The sequence below is a fragment of the Streptopelia decaocto genome (genome assembly GCF_964273445.1).
Source record: "Streptopelia decaocto genome assembly, chromosome: 4".
In the NCBI taxonomy this organism is placed as follows: Eukaryota; Metazoa; Chordata; class Aves; order Columbiformes; family Columbidae; genus Streptopelia; species Streptopelia decaocto.
Window position 1 is genome coordinate 44,420,542 of NC_138658.1, and position 24,935 is coordinate 44,445,476.

A 24,935-nucleotide genomic window follows, 5' to 3' on the forward strand; every position below is an offset into this window, starting at 1 on the left:
ACCACCCTCCAATGATGGGATGGGACTGTTTTTCAGATACCACGTTGCAGTCGAGCCCAGGGCATCCCTGTTGAGAAAACTGCTCCTTTGCAAGCAGGGATTGCAAGACAGATGGAATAAGCAGCCATATCTGTATGTGGAGATCTGCTGTGTTGCAGTGGAAGATTTTTCCTGCTGAGCGTTCCCCCCGTGCATCTAGATACTTGCTTTTATAAGTGGAGCTACCGAGTGGTACAGAAGCAGAAGTGCCTGTGGGCAGGCTTTTTAGGTACTGTGGTTCCAAAAGAGGCTTGAGTGTTCCACTGTAAAAAGGGACTTTTCTTTTAGAAACTGGGGCTCCGAGCTAACTTAGGTGTGTGGGTTGCAATGTGTGGGTTTTGCCAAGATGACAATTCAGAGTGAAGTAAAATGGATACTTCTGCGTTCCAGTGCATTACAGGTGCCATCTAATTTAATTTTAACAAACTATATTATGATTCCTCCCCCTCCATCCTCCACACAGGGATAAACACACACACACAATTATTTTTGCATGGCTTTTTGGCCAGGCTTAAAGAGCTACTGTTGCGTGTGCAGGTTGTGCTCAGGCAATATGTGTGGAGGGAATCCTCATGGATGCAGGTGAAGGTTACTGTGGCCCTGATTGGGGTAGGCTCGTTTGTTTCGATTTGTGATTATTTTTTTTCAAATTGGCTTCATAGAGGAAGGTTGCCTTTCTCCTCCTGAGATCCTTTGTGTGCTGCTGATGATAATGTTTGTTGTCCACAGTTGGTTTGGGGAGACGCCCGTCAGTGAAAGGGGAAGGGCAGAAGCTGACCGGTCAGACAGAAGTGATCAAGGGGGACACAGGGACCTACAGACAGAGGCTATATATGGTGGATGTTATTTTACTATATAGTACATACTTGCTGCCATACTCAAATTTACTGTACTGCCACTTTGTGTTTTGTTTTGTTCAGCTGTGTCTGTGATGTGGGAAGCTATGTTGCACCATGTGTTGCTAATGATCAGTGCCCAGATTCTCCCATGGTCTCCATTGAAGTCCCTGCCCCCAGATCTGTTGCCTGAAGTGTGTGGAATTTACAACTTTTTTTTTTTTTTCTCGTTCACTTGTCTGACCACAGAGCTGGTTTTCCCTTTGCTTGTACTATGGGCAGTAGAAGAACAGCGTGTACTGTTGTTCTCAAAGTCTAACCTGCTCTTGCAGAATTGAACGAATACTTTTCCAGGCCTATGTGGAAATTACACAGTAAATGTGTAATTCAAAGTTTCTGAGAGTTCAAAGAGGTCTGTGGTGATTGGTAAATTACATATAGAAGGTGAGGGTTACTGTTTACATGCAAGTGTTAAATCTGTTTGCTCCCTAAATACTTGAGTGCAGCATTAAGCAGGCACTGCAGGTGCTTAACTCGGCTCTCGCAAAAAGTCCTGCAGCAACGCAGACGATGTGTGCGCACACAGCTCCCTCTGAGACACCTCGGATGAGTCAGTGCTGTTGTACGTGCTGCCATGTGTCAGGAATCTGTAGTTCTTGCAGCTGTGAAGAAGTGAGAACTTGTACTTCCAATTTTAATCAGGTTTTTGCAATATAACTTTGCAGTTAAGAAGTCTTTGTTTTATGCTGCTTCTATCAAGAGAAGGAACAACTTAGGAAGTGCTACAATACAATGTAGTTTGTGCTTTAAGCAGTCTTTATGTATTGTATTTGTCTTCATTTACATTATTTTTACATTGTATCATTCACTGTGGTGTGTGGTAATAAAGTTTGTGTGGGGTTTGTTGGCATGACTATTGTTTGCAAGACCCAGCATTCTGACTGAAACGCAGATGGTGTGAATACATGCTGCAGTGCAATGTATTTAGTGACCAAGTAGCAGAACTACTGAAAAAGACAAGCAAAGAAAATTAGGTCTGAGGAATCGATTCTCAGAAATGGTTTTTGTGGGTTCTAGGAGCCACTTCTGGCATAGTTCAAATCCAGGTGGTTAGGTGTAACGCAGAGGAGAATGTGGAAGCTTGGTCAGAAATCACTATAGATGTGCAAAAGCGGATGGAGTAAAAAATATTTGAACAGATATCTTTACTTTTACAGTTTGCCAAGTTTGAGCTCATTTGAACCATTTGTATTTTAATATTGTCCAGTGCGACCTGAATTGTCTGCAGCTGTGGATAGATAAGCAGAGTTTGAAATTCTGCTTTTGGTACTAATTGCATTTTGATGCCCTTGGTCAGGGTGCACAGTACCCCTCTGGGTTTTGAAATTCTGCCCTGGCAGTGCATGTCGTCTCAAAGTTCACGCTGATAAGGAGAATTATTTTGGAAGAAGTTGCTAAAAGCCTCCACCTTTGGAGGTGAAGTCCTTGCTCAACTGTCCTTGGAAATTGTGTGTGCAACTCATGTGGGGAGGAGGCGCCAAAGAAGCATCTCTCTTGTTTGGCTGATGAGGAGTGGTTTTGTTGATTTGTTTGTAATAATAATATAATCCACAAACTGTAAAGTTGTTACTAGCAAAAAACAACAAAAAAAAAAGTCCAAAGGATGCATTTCCTTTTCTTGCATAGTGATGAAACAATGTCTTACTTAGTAGGATGTATTTGTTCCTTTTCCCTTTATTGGAGCTTGCTGAATGGTATGTGAATAAAGGCAAACCTTTTTTTTTTTTGTAATTTTCTGTTTTTATTTAGCTTATGCAACAGTATGAATGTAGTGAACATCTCTGCAGAAATGGCAAAAAAAGGTCTTTATATCTCAGTACTTTAGTGGTGATGTAATCAGGCAAGAACAGATTAAAAAGATAAGTTATCTTTATAGCTTAAAATACCTTTTTGATAGGACTTAATATGGGAAAACAACAACAACCACAGAGCTGTTTAGTTCTGAGAATTCTCAAAAATCTCAGAAGGTGGTTAGAGTTAGGAAAATCCAATGATACTCCTGACGTTCCTCAGTTAACATGAAAATGCTCCTCCTGACTTCTGCTGGCCTCTCTGTCATACTTTGGACGGGGGCAGTCGTGTTCAGCATTGTCCGTGCTCCCACGCCGTCCCTCGGGCACTGCAGTGCGTGACCCGCGCTCCGTGCTGGCTGCTCTTCATCAGCTGCCGGTTTATTCGTGAAGGCCGTGGCCGCCAGGCTTCCACGGGGACCAGTCCCATTGACCAACAGAGCAGGAACAAGCTGGCAGCGCAATCTTCATCACTCTGCCCTGCGTGTTTCTTACATGGAGTGACTCCTTATGGGTCTGAAGAGCCGAGTGAGGCAGATGTTTTGGAAGGATCTTTGCTGAGAAAGTAATTAATCACCGGAAGCAGGTGGGATAAAGGGCTCATTAGTCTCTCCCAGAGGCCTGCTGCAATTGCAGGGTGATAAGACTTCAGGTAAAATAGACATGCTTACTTTGAAAACCCTCCAAGAATGCCTTGTGTTTTTGAAGAAGGGTGCTTCTGTTTTAAGAAGGCTGAATGGTCATCATGTAGCACTGATCATGGGCTTTCAAAGTGTGGGTTTTCAGGTATGCATTTTGAGCCCAAAGTATTTAAACTATTAAGAGGATTGAGAACCTTTAAAAATCATCTTAGAGTCAAGTGCAGAAGGGGAAATGTTGGGTTTTAATCCTCACTTTAAACTGCTGTCTATGTATTTGTATTAGCTGTAAATGTTTTAAATTGAGGGGAAGAGCTATTTTGTCCTTAAGGTATTTTCCTGCCTTTTGTTTTCTCCGTTCTTTTTCTTTCATTAATACTAGTACCTCCGGTCAGGGAACTGAAACACTAAATTAAATGCTCTGTTGACTTCCCTGTGGAGATAACATGCCAGGAAAACAGATGGCTTTTTTTTTTTCCATGGTAAACTCATTTTATCTTTTGCTTCAGCAAGTATCATCTCTGTAGTTCACTGTTATGTGGCGGCTCAGATGCAAATGATACTTATCCATTAAAACACTAACAGTCTTTGAATCAGGAAGGTTCCCTACCAGCATACATGAATACATGCAGAGAATAAAGTGAAATTAAAAATCTGGGAAAATATATTGGGAGAATATCTGTACTCACATTATGTGTAGAAATTCAGGGAGCTCCAGATAACTTCCATTGTCCTTCAGTATACAAGTGACAAAACTTATGGTCGTGTACAGTAGCTACATGTACCTTTGAGAGGGAAATAAAAGGATGAAACAGTCCTAAAAGGAGAAGGTGCCATAATATTTTAGAAATGCATTTAAAATAGCTATTTTAAATCATACTTCATTTTTCTGTGTATGCATTCATAAATGTAGCTGTCTGAGTGTTTCTTTCCAGCAACTGTTTTGAAAATGGAATGCCATTTTCATCTACATCATTTTACCAGTGTTTGATATTTTGAAAACACACTAGAAGAGATCTCTATCGTTTATGCCTGAGCAATGAATTAATTCAGAGCTGATCACAAACCAGGTACTTTGCTACCGAGCTCTAGCTGCAGCCTGCAAAAGCGAGAGTATTATTACTGAACAAAAGGAAAATAAAACCGGTATATAAAGTGAATCACTTGCATCCTGCAGATATAAAACAATAATGATTTCAACACAATAGGGTTTTAAAATCTGTTTTATCTGCTGCTTCTTTTTGTAGGCCCTGTTAATTAGCTGAAGAGGCTGGAATGTAGAAGACACAAACATTACACCTTTTATTACCAAGTCTTATTCAAATGACTATCATTTTCATGTTATTTCACTATTTAGCAGTACCGTGCCATCTTGATGTGACATTATAAGATTTTTTTTTTTTTTTTTTTTTTTTTTAATTTTTCTTAGTCATCTGACCTTTTTGAGTGAGCTTTGGTCTGTGGTGTTGTCTGGAGCAGACACTGTATCATGTGCTGTTCACATCAGGCTCAAAAAATGTGGATTTGCAAATGGGGTGTGTGGGAGCTTGTGATGCTGGGCTGGAGGGTTTTTAGTGCAGTCCCTCATGACTCCAGGCAGTCTGTGTTACGTTCAGTAAGGTCCACAAGCCATCAGCTCCGTGTGTTATCATATGCAATGGCTGTAGGTAACTTCCTAATGCCCGCTGATGAATGTATACCCTGTAGTACAAGTCTTGGGCCTGTGTCTTGCTGCAAGCTGTGGAAAAAGAGACAGAGGGGTTAGATTTCACCGGACATTTTGAATAAGGATTTTTTTCTGAATCACTGTTGTGGTTTAATCCAGCAGGCAGCTAAACACCACACACAGACATTCACTCATCCCCCTCCCCCCTGTAGTGGGATTGGGTTGAAAATTGGAGAAAAGGTGAACCTTGTGAGTTAAGATAAAGACAGTTTAATAGGGCAGAAAGGGAAAATGATAATTATAGTAACAAAGATAATAATAAAAGAATATATAGAACAAGTGATGCACAATGCAATTGCTCACCACCCATCAACCAATAACCAGCCAGTTCCTGAGCAGTGATTCCTGTGTCCAGCTTCCCCAAAATACATACTGAACATGATGTCATAAGGAATTGAATATCCCTTTGGCCAGCTGGGGTCAGCTGCGTCCCCTCCCAGATTCTTGTGTGCCTGCCATGGTGTGAGAAGCTGAAAAGTCCTTGACTGCTTAGTAGCAACTAAAACATCAGTCTGTTATCAATGTTATTCTCACACTAAATCCAAAACACAGCTCTATACTGGCTACTAGGAAAAAACTCTCTGCCATCTGACAACAGGACAACTGTTTTATATAAACCCTTGAGGTATCATTGGAGAATGTTTCAGAATTGTCATTCTCTTTCAAATACAAACTTTCCAGTATCTATGCTTATATACATAATTGATTCCCGAATGACTAATGCTCTGATCGGGCAGGTCACACAGGCAGTGGTGCGATGATGTTTTCATGTTGTAAATGACTGTCTCTGGTGTGCTTTATTCTTAGATTCAAAAGGAAAAGAAACCGCGGCAATGAAAGCTGACCTACTGAGGGCTCGCAATGTGAAGAGGTACATTAATCAGCTGACGGTGGCAAAGAAACAATGTGAGAAGAGAATAAGGCTCCTGGGAGGGCCTGCTTATGATCAGCAGGAAGATGGCATTTCTGATGAAGGCGATGGCCCTCAGAGTCAGAAGGTACAAATCGAATACCACATAGATCCTCTGAAGGTCACTCTAACTGGATCATATTAGCTTCACTGTCATTTATCCCTCCTTTCACCCAGGAGGCAAGTACAAATTAATTGCTGCATAGTTTGTGTATCGTGGGAAAAGATCACTGAAGTACCCAAAAAGACACATTGATCACTCAGCTTGAAATATTGCTAAATGTGAAACTTCATAAGGGACTGAGTGGATCATGAGCAGGGGTGATTTTTTCAGACATACTGCATGTAGGGAGTCAACAAGGACATGGTTGTGGCCCCTCCGAAGGCAGCAACTTGCTTTCAATTAAGAGATTGCTAAAATATGTGCAATGTTTCTTTGGCCCTTGTTGTATTTACTGTAGGAAATACCTGTGGGGTTTGCACGTACTGAGTTATTCAAAAGGCAGACACTTGTAGAAGGCAGTTGACAAAATTAAGGGCAGTTGCTGAAGAAAAACTCTGGTAAAGCTGTTGACTAAATGCTGGTTTTCAACATCAGTGTAGTCTGGAATTAAAAAACCTACCATTGTATTAGCCACATCTATAAAATTAAACCATGGGTACTTATCCTTGCTCAACTTTAAGTTTACTGATTTCCTTGTGTGATCTACTCTGTCCCCTTTGGGCAAAGCACAGTAATTGATATATTCAAATTAGAAAGAAGATTTTATCTTTTTCATGAAGAGAATTCTTCATTCAGGGATCTTTAATTTTCATGATGTCTTTATAATAATAGTAATTTAATGGCACATAAGAAAAAGTCGTGTGATGGAGAAATCATTCATGCTATTTGTTTTGTCTTTCTTGAATAAGGTCTGAAAGAGAGCAATTTCCTACCCCGACTCGTCCTTAGAGCGTGATTTCAGGTGGTGCGCCACAGATTGTGCCAGGGCAGTCCTGCTCTGTTTCCTGGAGCTGGGTGTAGTGAGGGGTGCCGCGGAGAAAGGGGAAGAGGGAAGCGTATGGCAGCACCGCATGAGCCACTGATGCCACTTTCGGTGCCTGCCGAGATGTTACGGACTTTCCAGGATAGATACATGGTGACATGAGATTGTTCAGGAATTGGATTAAGTAGTGAAGCTGCACTGGAGAGGAGCAGGGGTTGGTCAGAGATATAATAAAACATGATATTATTGTAATTGAAATCAGAGGAATTCCTGATGTTAAAGTTGCATGTTTTATGACCTGATGGATTTTGGTGGAAGCTGCTGACCTGGGATTATATCATGCAAATATACCCGTGAGCAGCTCCATATTGAGTTAATAGGAATAAAGACTTCTTGCACAGGCATTTGTTGTAGTGATGGTGGAAACTACAGGACCTGGGGCTGCGCTGCTGCTAAGCTTTTGATGTATTTCTATGAGGAAGCCCTAGAACCTATCCACACCCATGTCAGCGTAGAAAATAAGAAAACTGCTTTTCTTTTCTGTTGTCCCCAATTCTGTTCCAGGAAAGAGGTTGAGGAAGGCTGGATGTGGAGGTGGTGGATTATTTGGAGCTACCAATGTTCTCCTCTTACAGATTTAAGAAACAAAAATTGTGTGCTTTGGAATTTTTTTTTTTCCTTTCACAGCAGAAGCTAATTATAAAACAGTGTCAGTTTTCTCTTTAATAAATACATAAAAGTCAGGGGACTCTATAGACTTTGCACATGTTTCACTCACCTCATTGTCCTGAATCTGGGTTCTCTAGGGAAATCCTCAGTATGTGAATTATAATAATTTATTTATAAACAAACAAACCTCAGCTACTGTCTGAATCCGAATTCTGTCATTAGCTCTGATACTGATTTATGCTCTGCCCTGGGTGTTAGATTTGCTTTCAGAGAAAATGCAGCTTGAATTAGTGTAATATATAAAGCATCTCTTCTAATCTTTTTATGGTCAGTGTAGTTTTAGTCCTTTTTCTTCAGAATTGTACCTGCACCATACTGCAGTAATTAATGGAGTTCTTGTTGTCTGTGTTTATTCAGCAGACCATTTGTTTGATCTGTTAATTAATTACCCTCCTTGCTGGGAGCCTGAATGGGGGGGATACCTTGGACAGTAGAGCCACAGAGACCAAGGTGACCTCTCCCTCAAGAAGTGACAGCACGTACTCTGCTTTGCAAGTGATTTATTACCTCTGCTATCATTTACAGAGCTGACAGTCCTGGAGATGGTGAAGATCTCTGTTCAAGAGGCTGAAAGATCCTCTTCCACTTGTATTTGAAATAGTTTTCCTTGATAAAATGATTGAATAAAAAGTATGACGATGCACAACAATGAGGCCAAAACATAGACTGGTCTTCAAATTGTCATCTCTATTCTTCTCTTTGGCAGTTTGATCACCATTGCTGTAATACGCCTGGCTTTACCAAGCCTCTCTGTGCTGTTCAATGAGTATTATACAGTGGGCTCTGAAAGGCAGAAGTTTATGTTCATATGCCTGAACAGCTCTTAAGCTAAGAGCAAGCCATGTCCAGATGATACTGGTATGGGAAAGGATGAAGAGAGGAATGGCACATGAGTGTCACTGGGGAACTTTAAAGATGAAAATGAATGTTTCAGCTGAGGCAGATGCACTGTCCAAAATTTGGGGGAGCTGGTTCAGATAAAACATACATGGCTACAGTTTTTAAAGAACCTTCTTTGGCTTGGTTCATTAAAGAAGTGACTCGTGCCAGTAGTTGTGTATGTACATACGTATGTGGTTTCCTCCTGTACAGCTTCAGTCCAGCAAACTGTTTTTCCTAAGTGTAACCTGGTAGTAGAGTCTCACAGGTAGTATGCCGAGGAACCTTCCCAGAAAGAGAGATGCTGATACCTGACCTGAATTGTGTTATTATTGGGTATTGGAAAGTCCATATTAGAGAAATTATTAATGCCTCACTCTCAGTTGGAATACACGTCTTGTTCCATACCAAACTATCTTTGCTGTAAAATTCAAAGTCATAGGAAGTTGAGATTCATTAGCCCTGGTACTTAAGTACCTGCTTTTTTTCTCAAAGAAGTCAGTGTGGGTTGGTTGGTGTCTGTGAGGTACAAACCAAGAGACCAAGACCACTCAAATGTACTTAGATTCCTGGTGATATAAGTAATGGCGTTAAATGAGCTACATGAAAACTGGTTTAGCTGCTAGACTGAAAAGTTGGAGAGGACGGGGTGTTTGGTTTTGATAGGGTGTTTTGAAAATTGGTCCTATTTTTCAAAAAAAAGACAAGGTAATTCATTTTGTTCAATGTGGGAAGGTCTGTTCATTTTGTCAGGGAGATGTTTTCTTTCGAGGTGTTTGTCTCAAAGAAAAGGCCTAGATTGACAACAATGGTAGAGGATGAGGAAGCGATAATGTTTTTTTAATCCATCAGGTTAATGGCTACAGCATCTGCTTGCGTGTGGGAAGTCCGTGTTTCATTTCCTTTTCTGCTTGACATACACCCTCCTCTCTCACCTCAGGATGGGTCCTGAGCATTATATCACAGCCCATACTCCTCTCTGGCTGCATTTCTGATAGATGCTTTTCAATAACACTCATTTAATGGGAACTGGCCACTGAAGACCAGCTGCCAGGGTAAAGAACTACACTCCATCTTTTCTGTGTTCCTGGGAGTAACAGAGATACGTATCAAAGCTCTGTGGCATGGAAACTACCCTGGTATTACTCTTTGTTTGAACCAAGCAAAGAGTAGATGAGTTAGCTTTCAGCTTGGCTCCTCTGCCCTTCAGAAACACTGGAAGTTACATTTTTGACAATGGCATTTCATGAATGACTTGAAATGCCATCTTAGTCCTTTGAAAGGTAGTCCTAACTCTTGGACAGAAAACATGTGGAAACATTTTCTATCTGGTAGGAGCATAGATGCATTTATCTTCTTTTCTTTTTTTTTTAAATGAAAAAAATCTCTTACTGTAGAAGGTCTGTGCAATTTAATGCAGTTCACATGTCTGTGGGATGCATGGTGCTCTGGAGGCACATCAAGCAAAAAGATTTTTCTCTGTAAGGAATGGAGAGAAGCTGGAGTTAGGTATTTTCCCAGATTTTACTCTTAATTTTCCTTTCTTCAGATTCTTCAGTTTGAAGAAATTTTGGCCAACCCTTCATACCGAATGCACTTCCGAATCTACATGGAAAGGATGGACAAGATGGCCCTTATCTGTTTTTGGGAGTCTGTGGAGCATCTGAAGAACGCTAACAAGGTTTGCAAGTCCATGTGGCTTGTGCATTAACTGGAATCTCTGCATGTTGTGGTCTCGCTGCTAGGAAATGTCTTTGTATTGATGTTTTAAATATAGCCATAGCATGGAATGGGTGTTAAGCAATTTAGCATTTTTTTTAACTCCTTCTATCAAAGTTTGGGGATAATTTGGCAACTAAAAATTGTGGGCTGTTGTGATGATGGTTTACTGTTGTTTTGTGTAGCAACGTGACCTGTAGGAGGATACTTTATGAGCAAAAGTAGTAGAATTATTTCCCTCTCCACCAGAGAAAAAACTTGCAGTAATGTATTGGCTTTAGTTGTATGAGTTCATGTGAAACTTAAAAGTACATTGCTGTTTGATAGTCTGTACATAAACTTCTCATCTTGCCAATTACAGGTAGCCCATTCAATCCAAAACCATGAGAAAATGTGTATATATGTTTTAAAATCGTTTAGAAAAAGAAATTTTACTTTGAAAGACCAATTCTTCTCCCTGTTCTGTTGGTGTATAAGCAGCTACATTTCTCTGGGAATGCTGCTAGAGGGAAGAAACAATGTTATACTGTAATTTGTGCGAAAATAAAGTAGTAATGATAACCCTGAAACAAGGATAGGAAATATCGCTTGAAGATGCAAGAAGTACCCTGGAGCAATGGTGCAGAGCAAGAATGTAGAGGACAAATTTGCTGCTTGTGAGCAATGGGGTGGATTTTGGGCAGAAACTTCTAAATTTCCAGGGTTCACACTAGCATGGAATACAAATTTAATTATTAAGTATCACTTAACTTTTGTTCACTGTAATTTTCTTCTATGTAAAAATATTCTAGTCCATTGGAAAACACAAATAATATCCTGTAACCAAAGTGGCCAATCGTGGAGCATGAGTAGTGAGCCATTCGCATGATCTGAAGAAATGGCGAACAACCAGCTCAGGCTAGAAGGCATTCACAAAAAGGGTTTGTCAGGCACTGTGAGGAGAGTTGGATGAATTAGTTTTGATTTGCAAACTGCTCATGATTGAAAAAAGGTGCTATAAATCATTTTCTGAGCTTTCAGCTGTGATTTCTCTCCTTGCTTTCAAAACAGTATGTGGAGTGCCTTATTCAAGACTTCCCATTTTTTTAAAGAGGTTCTACCATTCTGTGCTCCTGTTGCTCCACAGAACGTGAGAGTTCTCTGCCACTATAGGGGCAGTTTCGATTACAAAAAAGTGGCATCATGCAGCCATGTGGCTGTGGTATTGTCACATAAGGCAGGCAGCCACATTGTGCCATTCTTAGGGAGTGGGTAAAACCTTTTTAATTCGGGCCAGTTTAGAGAGATGATAATTCAGAGGGATGATGATCATGGGCTGTGCTGCATTGGCTCTCTCCTGTTCTATTACTGCAAAGTTCAATCCTGTGCACTGTTCTGTGCTCACTGGGAATACCTGGCCTCATGTACTGGTAAACGTCTTCAAGTGCGCTTTTTCTATTTTCTTTTTTTTTTTTTTTTCTTTTCCCCCTTAAAAATCATAGTCACACATAAAGTGAGTTGATCCTATCCAGCAGAAGACAGGAGAGCCGATACAGCTGAACTCCACAATCTGAACTTAAAATGGTGACCGCAGTGTTGCTCTAGCACTTTATTTTTATTTTAATAACAGCTTTTGGAGTATACTTTTAAAAGCTGTGCATGTGGGAGCTATGGTGATTTTAGAGCACAGCTGTTTCTTCACCTAACAAATATCGATATTTATCTTGTGAAACTGACTGCTTAGCATTGGTGTGCAGCTGAGTGCTTGATCTCAGTAAGAGATTCACAGATGTGTTCTCGTACATCTGGGTGTGAAATTAGCTTTATCATTCTTCAAATTATGCACCTGGATTCTGAGTCATCCTGATATTTTTAACATGTTTTTATTATACTTTTCTTTCTCCCTCTCCCTTCTTACTTCCTAGGCTGAAATACCTCAGTTAGTGAGTGAAATTTATCAGAATTTTTTTGTGGAAAGCAGAGAAATACCTGTGGAAAAATCCCTTTATAAAGAAATACAGCAAAGTCTCGTGGGAAATAAAGGCATTGAAGTATTCTACAGAATTCAGGCAGATGTTTACGAAACTCTAAAGGACAGATACTACCCCTCATTCATTGTCAGTGATTTGTACGAAAGATCAGTCAAGAAGGAAGAAGAAAGAGGTTCTGCTCAGCTAACTCTTGAGGACAAAGATGAAGTGGTGAGTCACATGGACAGTTTCTTTCACTGTTATTTAAGGTGATCTGAAGACAATCCCAAGAAAAGCACAGTAGCATCTTCTGTCCTTGAGCTTTGGACTACTTTTCTTTTTTTTTCTGATGAAACTACAGGAGTGATGATATTTTCAAATAAATCAGGTAATCCTTGTATGTTTACAAGCTCTTTGAAACAGTGGTACAAAATGACTGACTGCTTAAACTTTAAATTAGTTCAAGTAGATATTTCAGATTTCCAAGCCTTTTGTATTCTGTGTCTTTTGTTATGCTCCTTAGTATCAAGAGAATACAAAACACACCTCATATGAGATCAACTGCTCTGCTTTTCAATGAGGAAACCTCACAGGAACATCAGTAGGTTTCTATCTAGACATTGTGCGTTAACTAGGTACTAAATAGGTATTAAAAGTTGCAGAAAATAGAAGAAAAAGTAATGCTTTTTTATTTATTAAATAAATTAATAGGCCATGTTGGAAGATAAAACTGATTGAAATAACACTAGAACTGGAAATACTAAACCCGAGCATTCAAAATGTCATAAGCAATAACCCAATGGCAGCTCTCTTGGGGCAGGGTTTTTCAGTGGGTTCTCTAAATCAGTCATGTCAGGGCAACTTGTGTTATGTTTATCCAAGAACATTTTGACAAGAGCATCTCTCAGACTAGTGAGCATCTTTCCGTCAGGCTGCCGCTTCAGATCAGCATGAATATCTTCATTTTACATGTGGACTTGCTCAGAACACAATGTGTAATAATTTGTCTAAAACTGGATCTAAATGGGTAAATAAGAAGCAGAATCCAGAGGTGCTAATCTACATTCTGCCATTTAGAAACAATTTTTCCAGAACCTAAGGCTGCAGTATTTACTGCTTAAATATGACTTTCATTTCTGTATGTGAGCTAGTATAGTTTCTGTAGTCTGCAGAGATGCGCTGTTATAGGTAAATCACTTCCAAGGCAAACTTTTAGAGCTTTTTGGATTTTTCGTTGTTTGTTTCTCCCTGTATTCTTTTCCTTCATAAAAGATTCAAGACACGTTTTCTACTTTTCTCACTGCTAACTCAGCTGTGTGTTGAGGGTGGTAGGTACTTCAAAGACTTTCTGTCCTTGTGTTTGCAGTCCTTGGGACTTTGAGAGAAGACTGTTACTGGTTTTGTCTACAACGTTGTGCTTTTTAATCTCTTTATATATTTTATTTGGAGTCTAACAGAGAACCATTTCTCTAAGAAAACTGACACAACACTTGAGGGCTAGCTGTCCTCTGTCAGATAACATTTACTATAGCTGCTGAAAAATTAGGTTTTTGACATCAGCATCATCTGTCCTTCCTCTGAGTCCTTGGATATATACGTGCCAGACTTGAAGGCTGCATCTGCTGTGAAACCTTAAAGGCTAACACATTGCCAAGTTTGCTTATATGGTTAAAGTGGTTTTGCATTTTTAACGACAAACCACGTCTGAAGTTGCATATACTGTTAGAGCATCTCTCGAACAGAGCAATCGTAATGGCTCTGTGCCATGCTTCAGGGTCTTTGTGGTGAAAATAAATTACAAGAAATTTTTCTTCCTGAAGCTTCCAGTGGGCTTTCAAGTGTTGGCAAAAATGCACTACTGGCTAATATCCCTGTTTTTTTTTCCTCCCTGTTTGTAGGAAATCACAGCTGAGAAATCTGATGTTTCTGGAGGGATTCGTATTGTTAGCAGATACTACTTGTTTTCACTTTAGTTTGTGTTTTGGAGGTCTGTGTCCTCGCTTCCTGGGACACTGTGGGAGTTACTGATGTTAATTTTCTATAAATTTCACTGTTACAGCTGGATAGGTAAAAAGCCATCTGGTGTCCTCATGAACTGGAGGACAAAAGGATGAGCCCTGATTAAACGTGCAAAGATCAAATCAGAAGATAGGAATCAGGGCAAGGCTGAACTCTGCTGGTTCTGCTGCACGTGGAACAAGCTCTTTGTTCTTCCTTCTTCCTTCCAATCTGTCATCACTTTTTGCTCCTCGGACAAACCTCCTCTGAAAGGTCATGAGTAGACATAAAAATACTGAAGCAAGCAGTGCCTGCATTCAGCATTTTGAAGAAAAGAGGGTCAAATGAGCCCTGAGTGTGCGTTCTGCAGCGCTCATAGAAATGGAAGTCAGGATCAGTTCAGCAAGCAGGGGAAAATAGCACAATCCTTTATGAACTCAGCTTTGAGTGTGTTGGTTGGTTGTTTGATAATTTGAATACAGGTAACTTGTTATCTTGTAATTCTAGCACCTTTGTGGTAAACCTAGTGATTCAGCAGTGTTTTTTGCTCTGTCTGAAATGTTAATGACAAAGAAATCATGTAGCCTGCCTCTGGGAGCAGAGCCTTACTGACTGGTAATTAATTGCAATCCTTTGATTACTAGAACCAGACTTCATATGAAAAGTCTTTTAATTCTTCAGTGTTGAAAATAGAATTTTTTATTCTTTTTGACCTTTGTTTTATTATTTTTTATGGCTGTGTTCAAAGGCATTTTCAATAACACCCAGTGTTGCTGATTATTCTTTGTATTATTGTAGTGCCAGGAGACAGCAGCAAGCTTCCATGAGCTGAGCTTGGAGGCAGCCTCTGACCTCAGGAGTTCACTGTCCATGCAGAACAGGCAGAAGAAAGGATGAGGCATAGGGTTAATGTTATTTACTCAGCCACAGAGCAGGCAAATGCAGAGCTGGAAAAGGGCATGGATTTCTTAGCCTAGAACTCCTGACTTCTGCATTACGTTACCATCCCTTATGAGGATCACACTAAGGAGATTAATTATTGTTGCTGCTGTGTCTCAGACTTTTTTAACTAATATGTAAAATACTGCAGAATTTACAGTAGGTTTGTCTCTAAAACTCACAGAATTAATAGACTGTGAGGCTTCCTTCTGTTACCTTTTTGTTAATTATATAAAGATACAGCTTACTTAGTGGGAATATCATTAAATAACACAGAGCTTCTGTTCACGAGATTAGATTCATAGCCTCCCACAGATAAATTGAAATTTACTCAATCACAAGCAGACCTCAAAGATCTTTGAACATGGCAACAGTAACATCACAGGGCTGCGTTTGCTGGATCACAAGGTCTTCATGCTGATTTGGGCAAGTACAGTAAGAAAGAGGGGGCTGAGGCAAATGCCAAAAGATGTTAAAGAGAATGTCACTGAAAGGTGTGAAGTTTTCTGGGTTTTTTTGCATGCCTGTAGTACACAAGATGGAAGAAGCTATTGGTTAGTCTGAATGAATATAAGAAAATTATTTAGGGTAATGCATATGTGCTTTTAACACATTTTTATTAACACTTCTAAAAACAGCAGTATAATCTGTTTATGAAGAGAAAGGGCTTGGTTTAGATTGTTCTGCAGGCTGATAAATCTGTTTTGTGAAGGTTTGTGGGAGGCAGGACTGTTTCTTAGAACTGTGGGTTGGTGGCTTGGTTGTTTTTTTTTGTTTTGTCCCCCCCTGGCCCAGTCTCACTATCTTTCAGCTCAGAGTTAACTATTTGCCTTTCTACCTGGCTCCAAAGATTAAGCTGTTGTTGCTTTTGAAATAAACTTTGATTCTTCCTCTCATTCATATTAAAGCCTTGGCTTAAAGGTCATTTTACATAGTTGGCAAGAGTTGCCAAAGAGCTGTTGTATAAATGGTAATGAGGCTTTGTCTGTTGGTTTGTTTGTTTTTAACAATTTTGTTTTATGTTGGATCTCATGATTGAAATATCTGTTAGAATCTGTTATATCTACATTTTTGTCTGTATCAAGAATAAGTTATAAATAAAATGCTTATGGAGCAAATAAGTCTCCTTTTTTACATTAATGATGCAATTACTCCCCTCCTCCATTCCTAGAGCCAAGGTTGTCAAGAAACTACTGAAGAATGCAGCACAAGAATCAATGAACAGGCCAGTTATGCTGTAAATAAACTTCGCCAGCTAAATGACAAACTTGAGTATAAGAAACAGGCTCTAAATTCCATATGTAATTCACCAAAACCAGACAAAAAGGTAAGTACTTTTGGTGTCTTCAGTCTTTTTTTTTAGACAGAACAGATTGCTATTTCAATCAGCCTGCTATAGAAAATGAAATCAGAGCTTAGTTTTAGTTGTTGTTTGGTTTGGTTTTGTTGTTTGTTTGTTTGTTTTAAAACTATTATAACTGAAATTGCAAATAAGATCTATATTGCTTTGGTTGTCATAGAATAATGACATCTCTCCCAGTGGTCTTGCTCCTTGGTTGGTGGCAAATAGCATTTCTTCCTTCCATCCCAACCCACCTGTGTCTGGATAATTTTTTAAGGCAGATGGTTTCATGTCCCTGTTCACCTGTTCATCTGCAGCACTGCAGCGGAGGGCTGTGCTGCTCAACTGCTGCTCCCTCTGCTGGCTTTGAAACACTACAGCACAATTTCACAATCTCTACAGTTGTGATGGGCTTTCTCAAATGCGGGGCAGGGGGGGAAAACCCAAACCTATAGAAGTGGCTGATTTCCTTTGTAAGGAGCTAGGAGAAATCTGCAGGGCACACTTTCATCAGAATAAAAATTCTAAGGGGTGTGAGTCTTCAGCTCTCTGGACTTGGATTAAAAAAAACCCAAAACCATATATTTTTGCAAATTGCAACAGTTAAGCAATATAAGAACATATTCAGGTAGAAGCGAGTGATTTGCATTTGGCTTAGGCCAACTGGTTTGCATTGCTAACAAGGATATTGCACGACTGTTGTTCAGATGTAGCTGGGCCAAGCTTTTTGGGTGTAATAAGACTGTTTGCAAATGGAGATGGTGGGTGAGATGATCAAGTAGTCAAGGTGTCTCCCTAAAAACGGCCTCCTGGTAGAGACAGCAAAAATGTACCTGGGCATTAGTCATTGCTCAGCACCCAGGTTCTTTGTACATTTGTTCCTGTGCTCACGGTGAGTGCCAAGGTGCTGGTCTGGATGGAAGTGGCCACCCTGCTCATTCTCTGCTGCCCCAGCTCTGGGGGGTAGCTACATCCAAGAGAAAGATGTGGATGGTGGTGTTGGAGGCCACCCTGACTGGTTGTGTTCCCTCTGTCCCTTCCACATCCCCCTGCTGCCAGAGGTTGCTGGACAACTGGAAATGTGTCCACAGCTGTTCTGGGGTGTCCCTCTCACAGCTGCTCTGCTGTGTGTGTTCTCAGCTGGCAGAAAATAAATCTACCATACTCCTGTTCAGAGTGGTAAAAGCACAGATGTATCCTTTGCATGTATTACTGCAGTAGCATTTACCTGTGGAACTTTTAAATGGACACTTAGGGTAGACAGTGTGATACCACCTTGTGACAGAGACTTTATTTTTTTCTCCTGTGGATGTGGCAGGTAAACATTTTTGGTTCTTGGTCATATGAAATAAAAAAAGATGTTTCTAAAAATTCTAGTTTTGTGCCATATGAAGATGAATGCAATGCACATTTTGTATTAGAAGGTTTAACCTCAAGCTTTTCCTGGGTTGTTTTTTTTTTTTCCTCTTTTTGAAATCCCTTTGCCACGAGACTCATACAAAACATGTATGTACATCTGAAGTGGCTTCTAGGACTCTGTGACTCAGATGCCAGACAGTCAAGGAAGAAAACTGCTCATTTGAGTTGCCTGTGGAATGATGCTAGTTTTAAAAGAAAATGCTCTGTAGGGAGAAGTCTTATTTCAGTTCTTTCTGTGGAATATAAAGAGTAGCAAACATGATGCGAAAAGATGACAAGCAGTCTCAGGCAGCGTCTCTGGAGTCCAAGGTCCGCTGCCATAGAAGGTGGCTTCACCTTTGGAGGTCTGTCACTGTGGTGCCACCTTGGCTGCGTGTCTCCTGCCTGAAGCTCAGTGCCTGTGTCTCCCTGCGATCTGTGACATCTCCTGCCATCCTGTGCAGCCACAGTACATGTGCAGGGACCACATTCCTTCTAGAGTCCAATCTTGTCATCCTCAGTGGCAAGGCGAAACCTTAATGTTCTCCACCCAGAGCACTTTCTTTAGCTTTCTAAGCTGTATTTTCAAACAAAACTGTGTGACGCAATTATTGAAATTAAATGGAACTTTACTGAATAGAAAAAATGCCTCTGTCTATATCAGGAATTATGTGGAAGCTGGAGGGGTTTTTGTTAATGGTTGAGATCTTTTGCATTTCCAGTGGAGCTGTACCAGGAGTTAACATAAAACTCACTGTGAAAAATTGTAAAAGGTGCTCTTATAACCAGTTAGGTTTTCAGTTAAAATATGCACCATGGGTAAAAACAGAAGTACAAAACAAGTACTAAACAAAAGTGGGTGTGCATTTGTTTCTGTAGCATTATAGCTTTGATTTTTCTTCTTTGATATGAAAAGTACTATGCTATATAACTAAACATTTATATATTGTTGCATTTACGTGGATGTACCACTTGAATGTTCCCTTTGCATTCTTGAGAAATAATAGTTATATTCTTTCTGTACCTTAAGCCATTGGGGAGGTGGGGATTGTACTTCTTCTAAAGTGGTGATTTTTTTTCCCTGTATTTTTTTTTTTAATCCTAAAATATTCTTTGTCTTTGAAAATGTACACTTACTTAAAACAGAATAATAAAATGGATCCAGTATCCTTATTAAGTCTCAATATTTGTTTTATAAGCATAGAAGCTATTGACTTACAATGAAACCTTACCAGTTCTTCTGTATTTATTGATTGTTCCTGGATGCCACTTACAGAAGTCCATGGAAGGTGACTGCAGAGAAAACAGTATGTCAACAGTAAATATAATTAACGACAAAATTATTCTGAAGGTTAGGTATATGGTAGAAGGTTGTTACATAGCTGTCATATAGATAATATTTCACATCTTACAAAAATTCTGAAAAAGATTTTCTTTAGCTTTGTCGAACATACCACTTGTGGTTCAAGTCGTACAACTAAGTCTCATAAATCTTATCATAATTTTTAAAAAAGTGTCAGCTGCTTTTGCTGTGTTTCTAATGTTACATCTTATGTATACTTCCACCTTTTCTTGTCATACTGTCTGCTGGTAGTATTTATGTTTACTTATTTCTGGCTGAGGTGATGAGGTTCACTGTTTCTCCTTTATGAGATTATGACTGTGAGCTATGTCTTGATAAGAACATTTTTTTAAATGTGTGCTTTCCACAATGATAAATTGTTCCCTTTCCAAAACTAAAATGAATTAAGTGGTAACTTCCTGAGTGATCGTTATCATAGCTAAGTCACAGAAATGAAATCTATTCCTAGGTTCTTTGGTTGTGTCATGTACATCTGAAAATGGTAAGGAGAATGTCTTCAGTAGTCCATATTTCAGTTATTGCAATTACAAGTTTATATAAAACATATAATGTATACTATATAATCCTGTCTAAAGTGCCTTTTATGGTGATAGTAGCATATCCTTCTAACTTTTTTTTTATTATAGTGTCGGGATTGACCTTTAAGATTACTGTGTGTCCTACAAGTTCATAAGGGGCATCACAGATTCTCTGACTTGGTTTTTTTTTTTTAATGTGAGTTATTCTTTCTCCCCCTGCTTTTGTGCTTTTTCTCCTTTCTGAATAGTGTCCCTAAAGACACAATTAGGTGTGTTACACAAGCTTTTTCTTACGAGTTGTAATCAATACATTTTTCTCTGCAGATTGTTTCTAAGCTGAAGGATGAAATTACTCTGATGGAGAGAGAGCACAGCGACCTTCAGCTGCACATTGCAAGAACAGACTGGTGGTGTGAGAATCTTGGCATGTGGAAAGCCTTCATTGTCTCAGGCGAGGTATGGGGTTTTGTGGCTTTTTATCTTCTGGGTCAGTTCAAACTTGCAAGAAGAGAAGAATAAAAACCTGTATATACTTTCCTTACACCTTTGTGTACACTGTGTATATTTCATATTTGCTTGAGGGAGGAAGGAAACCCCAACCTCTTCTGAACTTCTCTGTTTCCCCAGTGACTATTATGAGGCATAAACAACATTTCTAGTCCTCAGACACTGTTGTAGTGGAGTTACAAAAATACCTACGTGTATGTGAACTGGCATTGGCATTGAGTAAAGTAATTTGCTATCTTAGGGGCATTGTTTTTAATAAGAATTGTCTCTTGTTATATTACCATGTTATCACACTTGGGTGCAGTTGTCTCTGCTGTGTCTCAAAGATGCAGTACTTAAACTTTTTATGTTTTGTATTACTATACTTAATGGCAGTACAGTTTCAAGGGACTGGAATACCCAGAAAGAAGGTGCTTTAAATCTGTAAGTTGAGAGACAAGTTAAATTCAAGTTAAATTTTTCTTTTTTCATTTTTTTTTTCTGTCTTGTTCTGCTCTTCTGTTTGGGCATGAACAGACAATTGTAGAATGAATGTAAAAAAAGTTGTAATGGAAACAAAGTGTTACCATCCCATGGCTTTCTATTATCATGTGCCATGAAAGGAATCCAACAAACGCTTGTTATGTAGTAACTGTGGGCTCACACCTTCCATAAACAATCATCCTGACAGTATCACTTCAGAGAATTAAAGATTGATTTGATTTCTAGTGGCTTGCATTCCTGTGCTGTTAAGAAAATGTTCCTTAAATAAGCAGTTTCCTTGAGGTAATTTTTCTTGGAGGAAAAACATTACATCCTATTGAGTTTATTTACTTGTGTCTTGAGCTCTTGTGAACTATTGGCAGGTCTGTCAACAGTTAAACTCGTTGTCTGTAAAAGAAGAAATAAATAGAAATCCAACAGGTTAAAACCTTAAGGTGCCATTTTTAAAACCAGATTCTCCATGCGTAAACATCTGGGTTTGGTTTAGGTTTAATGGTGTTTGCAGGTGACACAGTTAAGAGCAGTGAGGCTCTTAGTAAGACTTTTTTGTAGCTCTGGGAGCCTGGTTTTGAAACCCAGCAATGCTGTGAGTGTGCGGCAGGACTGTGGAACAGCAGCTGCCCAGCGCCTCCCTGCTCACCAGACCCCAGGTGTGGGCTCAGCAAGAGAGAGGTTGGGAGAGGCTTCTAATTACTTGCTGCCTTAACTATAGCTTGTAAACAGCACTGGATTAGATAATTAAATGTAGGCTTGCATTAATTGTGCTGTTAGCAACTCTGTGCTTCAAAGGGTAGGCTGGAGAAAACGTCAGTGTTGGAGTTATCCGTGTTAGTTAATTGCTCGGGAATGTTCTGGCTGCCATTGTTGATTTGGGGAGACATGAGGTGACATTGTCTACCTAGCTGCTAAAGATGCTGTTGCTAATCCTAGTTTGTAGCTCTGTGACTTCAGAGAGAGAAGAACCTAGTGGGCCTATGTTTCTTGCAGAAAAGCCTAGTCAAAGTAAATTTTGTCATAGGATTTGAGCTGAAACTGTAATAGCCTGTCATCAACCTTTTAAACTGATTTATTAAACCAGTTAATAGATAATGCATAAAAACCTAGAATTACTTTAAACTTGGGGAAAACTGTTGTTTGTACCCTCTTAGCTTGAATCTTTCAGTCTCTATAGTTTTGAATCATTTAAGTGCACTAGCTGTGTGTGGGTGTGAAATATATTAAAAAAAATCAATGTAAATGGAATAACCTACAGGTGTCTTTTGGTAACTGATATTTCTGATAAAACATCTTTGGAGACTCAGTGTTTTGGCTGGTTGGAAGAAGGTGGAAAAAGACAGTAGGAACATGCAGAGTTAGGGGACTCATGATAACAAATCTATTTCTGTGAGTCGTTTCCCCATGCCAGCAGATGTAAAAAATTACAGCTACATAACCTAACCTGTTCTACTTGCTTTAGTGGTTTTGGACTTGTATCATTTCATATTGTAGCAGCTGTTCTGCCTCCTCTGTTTCAGAGCAGGACGTCTTTTTAAAAATCTATTCCTTTCATAAGGAATGGAGGTTGTAGATTTGAATAAGGTGAAAAAATAGTTTGCCCTACTCATTTAAATATACTGGAATTCAGGATGTTTGTGGTCAGTGGAAGTTAATAAAATTAGCTTCCTGTGAATTGCAGAAAAGGGTGTGCCCGATACACCTTCTGCATGGCCCTTCTGTTTAAAAGAGACTTCTGTGGGACCTTTTTGTTTTAAGAGCAGTCTGGTTAGTCCCAGTTTCACTGCTGCACAGCTTGGTTGGGCTCCTTCAGAGAGCTGCTTTGGCTGAAAGAAGTTCCTGGTGAATCATGCAGGTCTTCACTGGCTTAATGACTGGCCTAATTTTTATTAATGTTTAATAGTTCCTGATGGATGTCTGGGCCAGCCTTTAGTGCTTCTAACAGGTGATTCAAGGGCTTTCTGTGGCAGCTTGTTACTTTATTGAACTATTGTTACAGTTTTGGCAAATGTTAAGTTTACATTTTACCTGCTGTAGCTAATAGCTTTAGCTTCTCCTGGAAAGTATTTAATAATATTTGTTCCTCATTTGTTTTTGCAATATTTCATTGAATGTTTCTTACTGTTAGCACAGCACACACCCAGGTAAGAGGTGCTCATGTTTGGCATACGCCTTACAGTTTTTATTAATGGATGTAGGTGTGTCAACATTCTTGTTTATATCACTATCCGCTTCAGAACTTTGTGCCTCATATAAAGAAGGTAGAAATCTTTACCCTTTGTGGACTAGGTGTCTGTGGCATACTGGTAGACATCAAATTCTGAAATAATTCATCTTTATGTTGTCTTGAGGCCATGGAGTTGCTGCCAGTGCAAAAAGCCCCCATAGCCTTGAGCCCCTTTGAGTACTTGAGGGCTGATTCTGTCCTTGCCAGGTAATTAGCAGCAAATAACCTGAAAGGCTCATGTGTAAGCTGAGGAAAGGGGCTTAGAAAAGGGCTGAGGAGAAGCCTTGTGGAAATGGCATCCTATGGGCTAATTCTGAGAGCCCATGCCAGTGCTGTGAGACAGGGCTGAGGCTGTCACGGGACCTTTGGACTGGGAAAACCAAACCAGAGTGCAAACACTAAGTTTATGCTCATGAAGAAGCAGAGCCGGAAGAGGGTTAGGATGGTTCTCAAAGCATTGGATAATTTTTAGGACAGGATTCTTAGAAGTACGGTGAAATTTCACAGTGTGGTGTGCGAGGTTCGGCCTTCTGCAGGAGCTCTGAGCTTTGCTGTGACCCACTGGAGCACCTTCTGAGAAGCCACCAGTGTTCCTACTGCTTCCAGCTGGATGTGCGGTTCCTCTCCAGTGGGCTGCAGGTGTGGAAAAGGCAAACATGGCCCTGGAATACATCAGGAAGGAGATTCCATTTGAGATGAGGAAGTGTTACAGTTGCTCTGCAGGTGCTGGGCCGATGTGTTTGAGAAGGGTGGACTCGAATGGGTTGAATGAGGAACTTCTCCCATGAGAAGTGATTGTGAAAGCACTTTCGTTTGCTTAGCTTAGCAAAAGGGAGAAACAGAGGAATAAGACTGTCTATAGAAACACATTGATAAGGCAACACAAGGGAGGGGTGAAGAGTTGCTGGAACAAATGGGAAATGAGTTTAGAAATTGAAAGGAAACTTCCAAGGACCAGGGTGAGGGTCTAGATCAGACATTTAGTGTAGCAAGGATGGAATAAAAACTGTTTCACAAGTTTGAATTAATTCAGGATAGCAGTTGCGTGAGATGGTGCCTGTTACAGCAAAGGATGAGATCTCCTGGTTTAGAAGACCTCCCAACATCCCATTTTTCTGTGTTTTCCAGTTGACTCATGAATTTTGAAAAACAAATGTACAAGTACTTAAGTTGGTGAAAACTTTTGCATTCTTTAGGAGATCCTGAAGACTTTCAGATATTTATATGAGGTTATTTGAAGGAATTTGTAATGTGTTTCCATCTAGTAATTAGAATTTAAATTATTTTGCACATGGATGCTAACTTGGAAGCAGCAGGAGTGCTAAGTCCTCCCATTTTGAGATCGTGCTTCCAGGGGAATGACTTTCTCCTGACAGTTCCAGTTCAGGTGATCCTACACACACGCGAATCCCTGCCCTGGGGACAAATGTGTAATGGAGGATGATACGGGTGATTCAAATCAGCATTTTCAGCTCTGATCTCCCACTCTTCAGAAGCAGCTGCCAGGAGGTGTTTGTGTCACCTACAAACACAAATCCAATCTAGCATGGGGTAGACAGGGCCTGTCCCAGGAGATCCCAGTTGCTCTGTGCCAGGTCCCTCTGACCTACGTTTTTGAGGCTATTCAGGTGTCTCTTTTTGCAGCAGGAGAAAGGCAGTTCCCCAAACAGCTGAGCTGGGGACCAGGCACGTTTTCAGCTGTTCAAACTGGTGCTTTATATTCTGTCCAGGTGCTGCTGCAGCTTTTTTTTGAGAGAGAGATGTGAAACCCAGGCCTCAGATTGGGTTTCCCTGTGATCCATGTGGAGCTTCAGGAGGAGTGCAGTGCAGGGAATATTATCCATGTACATACAGCCCTGAACAGTCATAAAATATGAAGATACATTTAGCTGTGTCTCTTTTATG

General features: G+C 40.0%; 1 protein-coding gene across 2 annotated transcripts in view; it reads left to right on the forward strand.

Annotated features, from left to right (window-relative positions):
• Positions 1–24,935, forward strand: part of SNX25 (sorting nexin 25) — an 84,383-nt gene that overhangs the window by 46,140 nt on the left and 13,308 nt on the right. For both annotated transcript variants that reach the window (XM_082052031.1, XM_082052032.1), the window contains 5 exons: positions 5,897–6,087; positions 10,143–10,274; positions 12,217–12,492; positions 16,370–16,525; positions 20,144–20,275. In XM_082052031.1, the coding sequence (XP_081908157.1) occupies positions 5,897–6,087; positions 10,143–10,274; positions 12,217–12,492; positions 16,370–16,525; positions 20,144–20,275 (887 nt within the window). The remainder of the gene's footprint in view (positions 1–5,896; positions 6,088–10,142; positions 10,275–12,216; positions 12,493–16,369; positions 16,526–20,143; positions 20,276–24,935) is intronic.